Genomic DNA, 12,371 nt, shown 5'->3' on the forward strand with positions numbered 1-12,371 from the left:
GCTTGTATTTAGTTGGTTTAAATTATGTCTTACCAGAAGTTAAATCCATTTACTCAATCTCACAGAAACGAACTTTTTTTAGAATGGAAATTTGAAAAGAGAAACAAGGTAATGTTTAACAAATACCAACTTGTGAAGTGATTACTTATTACCTTCCAGTCATGAACTTTTTGGACATCCAACTCTGAAAAACAGCAAAAAAAAAAAAAAAAAAAAAGCCTGCCAAGCATAAGAAAAGGAAATAATGATTGATAGATGTTCAACCACATCTTTCATGTTGGATTAATGATTATCAGGAAGTAATCAATAATGTCAACTAAGGAAGTAACGTTAAAATACAGAGGAGATGATCAGCTGAACTGGTCAGCTAGGCAAGAAAGATGTGTTGAACTGAGATTTGCATTTTCTGTTTCAAGTTTTAGCAACTAATATAGCATAAACAGTCTTTTCCCCTAGGAACAAAACAAAGTCTTTAGCAAGTTTATATGAGTCTTGATGGATTTGAACCATCATCTCCTAGGAACAAACCCAGGTGCTCTTCCTAGTTTGAGCTAAAGACTCACCTACATTTCAAAACATGTTAGTCAAAGTCTATGACAAAAAAATTATATGAATCACACAAGGGCTGATGTATGATTTACAAACCAAACAGAGTAGAATACCAATCATAATGAAAAACAATTGAATATTAAAACCTACCAACAGTATTACAATTCAAATGTTAAAATTCTTACAACCAAACAAGTAATCATGTCTTATATTAAAAACTATAGAGTAACCCTAACTTAGACCAAACTTTGGAGTGTTGTTTTCAGCTTGCAAGATTGTATTTGGTTCAACAATTGGATCCGCCATTAAAGTAGTAGGTGCAAAGGAGGAGACAGCCTGCGAATCAAATGGATCATCATCATTCACCTATGCATGAATACATGAAGAAATTTTCAAATACAATATCTCAACATATACTTCTTCAGGTGAAAAACAATACCTGGACTACAAAGGTTTGGGAGGAACATATACCACGTATTGACTCATCTAATGACCCTTGAGACTGTAAAGTACCAGACTGTTAATGAAAAAAATGAAGCAAAGATGTTAAAATTAAGAAAATCAAGATGAGCAAAAAGTACCAGAAGTAGATCCATGTAGCCAAGTTTGTCTGCACTTCTTTGAGTTCCGTCTGAGTGATTCAGATTTACTATATCACATACTGTGGAGGGGGCTCTAGAAGCATTGGATGAACCTGGCCTTTTTTTCTTTCTTTTTGCTTGTGTTTCATTCCAAGGTTTTAGCCGTTTACTTGTTGTAGAGCTCGTTTTCTTCTTCCTCTCTTTCTTTTTAAGCCCTTTGCCAATATTCAGATTAAGATTATCAGTTTCTTCATCTAGATTTGTATTTGGGGTATGTGTGACAAGATTGTCCAATTGTTTATACAAATCACTTGTAATATTGTTGACCAACATATATCCCTCGACTGAATTACATGCTTGTGAGGCAATATTTATTAGTTTTCGACAAAGGATCCTATAACGCTGTGTTGAATCCAACTTAGGATCTTCCTCAACTTGTATTCCTTTACTATTTTCCACCACCATGCTTCTTGCTTCACGTGTCCATCTGTTCAAAACATATGCTTCTGGAATAAACTTAATATCTAATCTCTCAAAAATTTTCAAAGCATGAGAACACAGGATGCCAAAGGTCTCGAATTTCCTACAACTGCAACGAACAATTGATTCAGATGGATTACATTCAACACTAAATTCAACCTTCAAACCAGAAGCACCAATTACATATTTATGCAAGCTATCACTTTCATCCTTCCACTTTATGGAGCAAGAACCAGCCCATGTATACTCATTGTGGAATTCATCAAAGATGTAAGGACTGTATATTTTTGCTGCTTGTATCATGATGGGTGTCTGAGGAAATAAGTTCCTTGGGAGCTTATTTCTTGCCTCAAACTCAGATTTTAATTCGTTAGCTCGTTTATCATTGACCACCCCATCAAAACTATTTAAAAACCGAATAATGTCCAAAGTAGACTTCGTACATTTCTTCAAGTCAGCATTTATACTTTCACTCACTTGGGTACTCTGTATGCCTCCTGTGAATGTATTCTTCATATAACACTTAGCCCACTTCTGTTTGAGTCCATGAATACGATCTAACCATGAGCCCTTTTCAACCTGATAGTGACACCTTAATTGTTCCCATGCAGTTTCGAATTGTACTTCATCATCATACTGATATACACATTTCTTAAAATCTGAAAAGAAGCTTGATCCGTCCTTCATTAAATTGCCTAGATGTTTAATTCCATTTTGCATTATATGCCAGGTACACAAACCATGCCATGTCTTAGGAAATACCTCAGATATTGCATTTGCCATTGCAGCATCCTGATCTGTAAAAATTGTTATAGGTTGTTTTTGCCCATGAGTTGCTAAGAAAGTCTGAAACAACCATTTGAAAGAATCAATCGTCTCATCATACAAAAGTGCTGCCCCAAATATAATGACTCCTCTGTGATGGTTAAATCCAGAAAAAAATGCCAAAAGGTCTACTCTCGTTGTTTGTACCAAATGTTGTATCAAATATAACCACATCACCGAATATTCCATAATCTATTATCATTCTTGCGTCAGCCCAAAATAAATTTGTAATATGTTCTTCCATATCCAACTGTACACTATAAGTAAAAGAAGGATTGAGCCTTGTTTGGTTTGCAAAATATTGTAACAAACCCCCTGCTTCACCATAACACAAGTTATGTTGACGTTTACTACGAAGATAATTGTAATGATCTACAGCTGTAAAACCTAAACTTTCCTTCCCACCTGCTTGTTTACTCATATACTGTAACATGGCTTTATTTTCTATGCCAGAATTAGTGCCCAAATCAAGCTCATATGCATGTACTTCTGAAACTTTCCGTTGTGACCGCATCATGTGAGTGGTAGATGGTATATGAAGCTCATGATTGTGATCTTCAACAAAACTATAGCATTCGTATATCCCATTTTTCATAATTTGTATTGTCATATGAGCAGGATAGTTAGTTCTCATCTCCGCTCGACTTTTAGTTATACCAATAGCACGCTTGTCCTTTTGCCGATTGCCTTGTTTATTGCATACGAAACTCCTTGAAGTTATAATTGAATTATCTTTTTTACTTCTATTTACAAACCCTCTTCTGACACTAAAACCCAAAATTCCTCCATAATCATTATAAAAATTAAATGCCACGTTTTCATAATCAAACTGCATTCCAATCTTAGGCTTACTTTCATCATATAGACCTATGTCTTTATCCATTAGATTATCCATAACTCACCTGAACAATAACCATGAGAAGAAAATTATCGAAATAAAAAATTTGAACTAAAAAGTATACCCCAAAAAATATAACCTAGAGAAAAAGACAAATTATCCTTGGAATCACATTTAATATAATACAAGAAATATTACTACTACCAACAACATTTAATTTAAGTCCTTGGGGCAAGGAAAATTTTACAATCTCTAACATAACAAGTCCAGTAAAAAAGGTCCAGACTTGTTTTCAAATTACTCGGTAAGCTCGCTGCTCTGAAAAACCTGCAACTATTGTTTCTTTACTTCTAGAAGGTCATATGAAAGGTGTTTTTGACAAGAATTTTTCCCATCCATATCTAATAGTTAAGACCTACAACCATTCTTCTCTACTTCTAGTAGGTCATATACAAGGTATTTTTGAAGGGAATGCTGCCCAGCCATCTCAAACAGTTAAAAACTGCTTAAACTTTTTGATCGAGTTTTTTCTAACCCGAAGGGAGACTCCACCCAAACTTCATATTTATCCACCCAGTGGGTTGCTTGAAATTATCATTTAACCCTTCAGTCCTGCTTCTACAAGAATCCTCCTTAACTGGATATTAAACAACCTGATTTAGTTGCAACTTCCAACATATAATCTACACTACAGTAACTTGATCACCAAATCTAACCATTAAATCCTGGCTTTGCCCTAACTCTACCTTTCAATTAGACCTCACACTGAACTCTTGCTTTCCCAACCTTACCAATTCATACTAGATCCTGAATTTTGACTCCTATTTGCTTTTCTACCAAGCTTTCCCTATCTTATATATCCACAGCTGGGAGCCTTCCAAACAGATAAAGATAAAAGCATAAAAACAGAAAAGTAAAAATCACATACATATGACACACACTTATCTAACATTGATTTAAAATCACTAGTCATGTCCCTCCCAATCCATACCTCCCTTAACTCTGCAACTACTATTCTTTTGGAGAGTCACTGCCAGATGGGTTGTATTGCTTTCACCTTCTCCACAGAAGAAGATCCTGATCCTTATCTCTGATCAGAACGGTACAAATCCACCACAATCACTATGGCTTCAAGCAGCTGCGCTTCTCTCTGTTCTTCTCCTCCATTACCAAGACGAACACCAGACATTAGGCAAAACCCATGCCTCAACTTCCCTCCAAAGCTATGCTTCTCTTGGATTCCAAATTATTAATTCTCAGACTCTTCAATAAATATCTTCAATACCGGGTCGATTAAACCTTCCAATTTAATCTCTAAAGCATCCGTCACTGAATCAGAGTCATCAAAATCAGAGAGTGAAGGTAAAGGAGGAGAAGGAGAAGAGGAGGAACAGAAATATGAAGAGTATGAGGTAGAATTAGATCAGCCATAAGGGTTGAGGTTTCTCAAGGGCAGTGATGGAGGTACCTACATTGATGCCATTGCTCCGGGAGGCTCAGCCAACAAAACTGGAAAGTTCACTGTTGGGGATAAAGTACTTGCAACCAGGTTTCTTTTTCTTACTCTAGTTTTCTTGTTTTCATCTCTTGCTGCTAAGCTTGTATGTAATCGCTGACTTGTGAGTTGCACATATTCCTTTTTTTCTTGGGGGAGCTGCTTAAAGAAGAATATGAGTATTTTTGTATTTGGTTTAGAAGAATTGTCTGTGACTGGTACTGTATTATTTATGAATAATACATCAGATTCTGATGTTTTTGTTTTCCTCTGCAGTTTGTACTTGATTCTTCAAATAATTTTTCAGTTATAGTTCTGCCACTTTGATATATGAAGTGGTATACTTCTTTTCTTTGGCAGTGCTGTGTTTGGACCTGAAATATGGCCTGCTGCTGAGTATGGGAGGACCATGTATACCATCCGTCAGAGAGTTGGTCCTTTACTCATGCGAATGCAGAAGAGATCCGGTTTGTTCATCATGCATTGTGTCATGGCCATTTTGATCTTCACTTCTATTTAGGAACTCAAGGATAAAGGGTTCTTCTTACTAGGTTCCCATCGTGCATTTTCAAGTTCCACCCAATATCCATATACTCATCCATCTTTTGATATGCCTAATCTTGCCAGGAAAAGTAGAAACTAGAGGTGATCTAACCGAGAAGGAGATTATCAGAGTTGAGAGGAATTCTGGTGTGATCAGTACTAGAGTGAGGGATATTCAAGTGAGTTCCAATTTTCACTGTGAAAATTTGGGATAGTGTAGTTGGCAAAAGTATCAGCACTTGATTACTCTTAATTCACTATGGAAGGATTTTGTTTTCAGATGCAAAATTATTTGAGAAAAGTTGAACAAAAAGAACGAACAGAAAAGGACCTTCGTGAGGGGTTACAACTCTACAAGTAAGTATTAGGTAAAATGATTTTTTTTTCTTCCCCTTCAAGTTGCTTACTTTCTTATTGGTGAGTTTATGGGTTAGTTCTTTCTATTTTAACATTCTGATATTTTTTGGTAAAGCAATACCTTTGACCATTTAAAGTATAAAGTTACAAATCAATTTTAATTTTGAGTTGAGTATACGGCGTTTGGTTGTTTGTCCTCCAGCTCCTAACTAGAGTTTTCTTTGTTTATAACACAAGGGAGGCAAAACATGAAGAAGCACTGGAGAAATTTGAATCAGTATTGGGATCAAAACCAAAACCAAATGAAGCATCAGTAGCAAGTTACAATGTAGCTTGCTGTTATTCCAAACTTAACCAGGTACAGCACTAGTCTCCTTAGTGCTGTCATACAATGCTCTCAGCCACAGTCGTGGTAATTTTGTATAGATTGTCTTTTCTGCTGCATAAATTTTTCTGGTATACACCTATACTGTAAATTCCAATAGTTGATCAAGGCAGGAACATTCTGGCTTCTACAATTCTAAATTTTGTTTGATCTTCTTTTTCACTGCTTAATGTTTTAGTTCTCTTTGGCAGGTACAAGCTGGACTCTCTGCACTTGAAGAAGCTCTGAATAATGGATATGAAAATACAGTTCTTACTGAAATGATTTCTCAACAATTATGCCTAAAGACCACCTGACATTCTATGCTGCTGCAATTCCAGAGAATTCAGACAGATCCTGATTTGGCCAACCTAAGGACATCAGAAGAATTTGAGCCTCTACTGAATAGATTTGATGAGTCTTTCATCAATGAGAATGCCATCAATGCAATCAAATCGATTTTTGGCATATTCAACAAGAAATACGCCATGAGTTCACATCGCGAAGTCCCATGGTGTGATTCAGCAATCATTCAACTCATAGATATTCCAAATCATAAGTGGGATCCGTAAAACTTTTGACTCTTTCTCCTTGAATAATTTCGTTTACGGTGCACTCACTCTCATTGGGATGTTGTGGAGAAGAGTTCCAGAAACATTAGTTTCTGTTAGTAGTTTAGGTTTGTGGTCTTTTGTTCACTTACAATCTTTTGCCTGTATGGATAGTAGAATAGTTGGAATGGGGAAAAAAGATCATAATAAAGTGGCCTTACATGTATAAGGAAAATTTCCCAACTACATATTTTTGCTACTCTTGTAAAAGAATGAAATTATTCAATAAAGGAGGTGGAGAATACATCTTCTTAGATTTTGAAGGGTCAAACAAGGAAGGGTAGATCCTAATCTGTGCCTTTGATATTGTGAAATTTTTTCTGATGAATGAATTGCTCAAGAGAGAGAGTTACTGGTTCTGTTTCTCAGGAATCTGGAGTGAGAATACTGATATGTTGAAATTGATCTCGCGTGAAACTGTATGATTCACTTTATTGTTACATTGTGAATCATGAAGCTAAGGAAACTACATTTTGTTCCAATGTACTAATGTAGCTAAGGAAATCATGATTTTTCATTCTTTGTATATATTATTATAGTAGAGAGCTGTGTCCCTTCAAGTTATTTGAATTTTGAATTTGAGTGCTATCCCTGCGACAAGCTAGTAATCATCCTATACTCAAGTGGCTACTCTATTCTGTTTTTTATGAATCACTATGAAATGAAGGATTGCTTTTCTGCAAACCACGTGATTTTCAAAACCTCAACTCAACTCTATCAAAACCAAGAACCACCACCGCCATCTCCTCATAAAGCTCAGTGAAATCAAACACCAAATCCTCAATGAAATTAAAGCGCAAGAATTTCGTCGAGTGAAAATACCTCAGGCGTGTATCGTTGGGAAAGAAGACAAGGTGAGATTGATCGCTGCAATTCCAGCCGATCACTCTGATTTGTGAAGAGAGTGGAGAGAACCGTGAGCCTTGCCGGGGATGAGAAAATCGCTGCTTCTTCGGTCCTTTTCTAAATTTTAGTGAAGAAGAGGAGTCTTCAACAGCCGCCGATAGTGAAGAAGAGGAGTCTTCAACAGCCGCCGATAGTGAAGAGGGACTTTTCTGAATTTCGCACGGAGAGTGACTGAGAGACGGAAAAACCGCATATGAGAAAATCGCTCTTCGCCTTCGCTCTTCGGGGCTTTTCTAAATTTCATGAAAAAGAGGAGTCTTCGCAGCAAAGACACAGTGAAGAGGGCATTTTATGAATTTCGCACCGAGAGTAACTCTGAGAGACGGAAAAACCGCGAACGATTCAGGGATTTTTGAATTTGGGGAAGAGAGGGGAGAGAGAGAAATATATGAAAGGTTTAGTATTTGATGACCGTTGGATTCGCTGATGCCACGTGACACAACCGTGACAGGGAATTTTAGGGAATTACAGGAAACGAATTACAGACGATTTGGACCCGAGACCGAGTTAGTTGTTTTGGAATCCAGATCTAATTTATTGCAGAGGATCCAATACTAGTGTATACTCTATTGAGAGGACTCATGCATAAAAAAACTTCTTTTATCATTCTTTCCATTCAATTTCCCAATATGTATTTCCTGAGTTATGCAACTATATTCAACTCAGGAAAAAAAATTATACAGATTTAGCATAAAAGAATTAGGGAAAAGCTGGCTTATTACAGAGAGTTGCTGTCATTGAGAACTCTCAAAGAAGCAGTGGTAGACGTAACTTCATAGATAAGTGACGGTGACGATGGTATGCATAGCATCGCTGAATGAATATCCCACACGGAAAACTGTTACAGTAAACATGAAATTCGTAAGTTCTAGCTAACAAAATCAAGTAGACGAAATAAGATTTTCATTGTTAAAGAAAAGAGTCAAGAACAAGAAACTCACTCTGTTTCTAATTTTTGTAACTTGAAAAAAGTAGAGGCTTGGTGGCCTTAAAGGGGAAGGGGACCTGAAGTAACGGGAAAACCAGAATACCTGAAAGGAAAGAGGACAAGGAGGATGAAGCCAGGAGACATCTATCAAGACAAGCGATACACAGCGAAAACTCTCCGCCGTGGTTGTGGAATACAGATAACCATCAGTGTAAGAACGATGACAATCAATAATATAAGTTGTGCGGGATCAAAACCATCGTCTGCTTCTGAGCAACAAACTTTCCCCATTGCAGTATCAAAAGACTACAACTCGAGAACCTAAGTTTTCCCTTGGAGATTAAGACATATATATGACTTATCTCTTTTTTCGGTACGATATGACTTCTAATTCCATTGTCCACAATATTTGAACAATGACTTGGAGTAGTTCGCGCAGAGCTTCCTTGTAAGATCCAATAAATGGTGACCTCTGGCTGGATGTGAAAGCAGTAGCTGGCTATAGTTCAACAACCTTCCAGGCTGGCTACACTTCAACAACCTCCCAATTTTTCCAAGTCAATGCTTCCCTCTGGACAATGGAAATACAGAAATCATATTTGATCAGGTTCGTGGAAGTTAGTGGGTTTTGTTGTACCATGAACTATTAAATATAGGACTCACACTTGTCTTTACTTTTTGGTAAGAAGACTTGACTTGTGTAATGACTTAGAAAGTTGAAACTGCTGAAGTGTGAGGAAGCTTCCCACCAACGAATAAAACGTGTCTGTTAAAACCATCAAATTAATTGGCCTAGTTGATGGTAAGTGGGCGTCTTGTCCACTCTTAACAAACTGTGTGTTGCTCCAAAATTTGACTGTGGACCAACTAGTTCCTTATCAGATTAATCCTGGTTTCTGAGAAACAAAGAAAGTGAGTCTGGGCCGCCTCAGGGGATGGGAAGCCACCTCCAATGATTAAGGCAGAATCTAGTGAACACGAATTCTCGTAGGGAGGAATAATTGCTCCAAAAAGACGATGAGAGAATCTCACCTTGGGTAGTCGCAGGAGAGTAAATACCCAGAGTTAATGTTCTTAGACTTACCCTAATTCGTGTAGAGTGTTGGCTTATATACCAAGCTCATACCTCTGAGATCATGAGGATGCAACGTAACCCTTGGATTTCTTGATCCCAGATGGAGGGTTGTGGTGGCCTCAAATGGATAGCTTGATCAGCAAGCTAAGTGTCCAATCTTCCCGAAGAAGATTTAGGACAACTGTATATAATCCCACCGAATCAGGTGGTCAGATTCACGTTGACATGGATGTGACAGCTATCCCTCACTTTGGCCGACAAAACGTAAGGGTGCTATACTCGAGGAAGCCTTAAGAAAATGAGAAGCTTTTTTGCAAGCATCGAACATTTAATGAATCTTAGTGCATTCAATGTTGAAATTAATGTGTTGATTGACGTCTAAGAGAAGATACGCAAAATCCTCTTGCAACATCACTTTGGTCGAGATGTAAGTAATTGGGCGCTTAATGAAAGCCATTCGAGAAGTCCATCATGACAGTTGGCCATCACTACAAGGCCTCTTCTCAGCAAGTATTATGCCGAGAAGCGCCTGATGAACTCCATGGACCAAGACTGAACCAAACGAATTGGCTCACTTGGTCCATAGGGGTCCAAGGGTTCAAACCATAATGTTTATAACATTAGCCCCCTAGTCTTCGTAACAAATCTTGGTATGAAGATTCCTATAGTGGAGACAAATTGAAGAAGAGCAAGAGTTCGTTGAGAAGCAAAATCGTTCCCTGAGAAGTGAAGGAGTCTTGATAAGCATGCGTTTAGAGCATTAATTGCTCTAACGGTTGCGTCAGTTAATGGTGTACACTGTAATGATGTGCATGTTGCTCAAAGGCGTCCAACACGTTGCCATGTTCTTTAAATAATGAACCATTGTAGAAATGGAAATGTTGTTCATTGATGGATGTGGATCTAAAGAGATCTGAACTGTTGATTTCAAGTTTGCAATGCCTATAAATTGAGCAACTTCGACTTTTCTTCCTTTTCTCTCGTTTATCGCTACTCGCGAATTCTGCAAACTCCCTCATTCGAACTAAGTGTTCTGCAAAGCTCTTTGCTACCTTCAACCTTGTAAGTCCATTTCTTCAACTAATAGCATGGGTAGGAAGTTGGTGAAAAAGTACGATGTCTACGGAAACACAAACCCTAGAGTTCCTCTAGAAACTTGGAAGGATGTAGGTATCAGTGGTGACCCATTCAAGGGTAGGTTCCCATCATCCTCTTCTTCTCCTGACCTAGCCTCTGGTTTAAATAATGAACAGAGGGCTCCCTTGTATGAAGATGCGTCTGTAGGAAATACTGTTGAAGGAGATCTAGCTCTCACGGGTTTTGAAATTCCCTTAGATAGTAGGCATTCCTCTTTCTCTTCCAAATATGGCCCTCCTGTATTTCCCCAGTATGTTTTGTCCCCAACACCTCCAACTAGTGAGGACAGCCTTCCATATTCTGGTTGACTTCAAACATTGACTTCTAGGACCCTGTGAGAGAGCTTGCATGTTGAAAGAGGGGGAATTTTTCCTGTATTTTGACTCCATGCTGGGAGGGATGCAAATACCTTTTCACCCTGAACCCTAGTATGCTAGCTCCAAATGGGTGGAAATGCCTCGTAGCTTTCATAGGTTACTGCCTCAGCATGGACGTCAATTGTAATCTAAATGTCTTTAGGTGCATTTTTTTCTCTAAGAACCATAGAAAGAGTGGGTGGTATAGCTTTAGTAGGCGGGGAACCTCTAGTAGTAAGTTCCATGTCCTAGAAGATGATACCATTCCCACCAGCAATAAGGGGTGGAGAGATAGGTACATTGTTTGTCTCCCACCCCAGGAGTGTGCCATTGTTGAGTGGCCAACATCACTAGGAGCATTCTGAAGAGACTAAATGTTAAGCTTGCCCTAGATCCAAAAGACATATCACTTTTTCAGATGTTTGTTCAAGGATGGGGGGTTCAAGTCCATGGCAGGGAGATGGACTTCAATGCTCCTCTGTTCCTTTGGAAAATCATAGATGGCAAGCCCCCTACTCCGCTCCTTTCCTTAGTGTGTGCTTTTTTTTTGGTATGTGTGCAACAACTAATGTGTCCATTTTTTCTGCAGATCCAAAGATGGCCATCAGTCTTGAGGCTCTCCTCTAGTGCTACAAAGAGGCACAGGCTGCAACAAAGAACGAATCAAAGAAGATCGGAGGGACTGGATCTGAGACAACCCTCCCAACCTCTAGATTGCCTAGCCCTGTTGCCAAGGTCCTGCCAAAGTCCGAAATGAAGACTTTGGCTGAGATCGCCAAAGAAGCTAAGGAGGAAACGTCCAAATCTGCAACGAAGGCCACCGCCGGAGGAGGAAAGCAACCGCTCCGGCTTCCCGAGAAGGTGGTTCTCGGGGGTCTATTCAAGTTGACGCCCAAGCTGGTGACCTGGTGACGAGGGAGAGTCGTAAGCATCTTGGATCATCATCAGTCAATAAGGGCAAGGAAAAAGTGATCAGGATTGGTGGGCCTACACCACCACCATCTACGTCTGAGGAGAAGTCTAGATGTCACATCCCCCTAGCCAGTACCCTAACTGCAATATCGGAGGTGTGACTCCACAAGTCCCACAGTAAAGTCTATGGAAAACCAAATAACTACATAACGCAATAACACAATCATGGGCAAGGAATAATCAATGTTTACCTTTATTAATCAATTAAAGGAAATAAACTTAAATATCATCGACTATAATCGAGAAAACAATTATAGAGTGTAGCGGAAAATAACTATATAGGTCCAAATGCGGAAGAATAGATCAAAACTAAAGTAAGTCTACACTATTACAACAAGAATAAACTAAGAACAT

At 38.5% G+C, this 12,371-nt stretch overlaps 1 protein-coding gene and 1 pseudogene across 1 annotated transcript; one reads left to right on the forward strand and one right to left on the reverse strand.

Annotated features, from left to right (window-relative positions):
• Positions 1-780: 780 nt before the first annotated feature.
• Positions 781-9,041, reverse strand: LOC149018667 (protein FAR1-RELATED SEQUENCE 5-like). Its single transcript, XM_089153940.1, is given in 6 exon segments — positions 781-915; positions 989-1,051; positions 1,131-2,549; positions 2,551-3,337; positions 7,466-8,387; positions 8,581-9,041. Coding segments are annotated over 4 exon segments (2,397 nt in total). The 5' UTR covers positions 3,331-3,337; positions 7,466-8,387; positions 8,581-9,041.
• On the forward strand, positions 4,177-6,604 carry LOC149018668 (protein MET1, chloroplastic-like; annotated as a pseudogene).
• Positions 9,042-12,371: the final 3,330 nt, after the last annotated feature.

This window comes from Hakea prostrata, chromosome 4 (assembly GCF_041222555.1).
Source record: "Hakea prostrata isolate BN-2017 chromosome 4, UWA_Hpros_2, whole genome shotgun sequence".
Classification (NCBI taxonomy): domain Eukaryota; kingdom Viridiplantae; phylum Streptophyta; class Magnoliopsida; order Proteales; family Proteaceae; genus Hakea; species Hakea prostrata.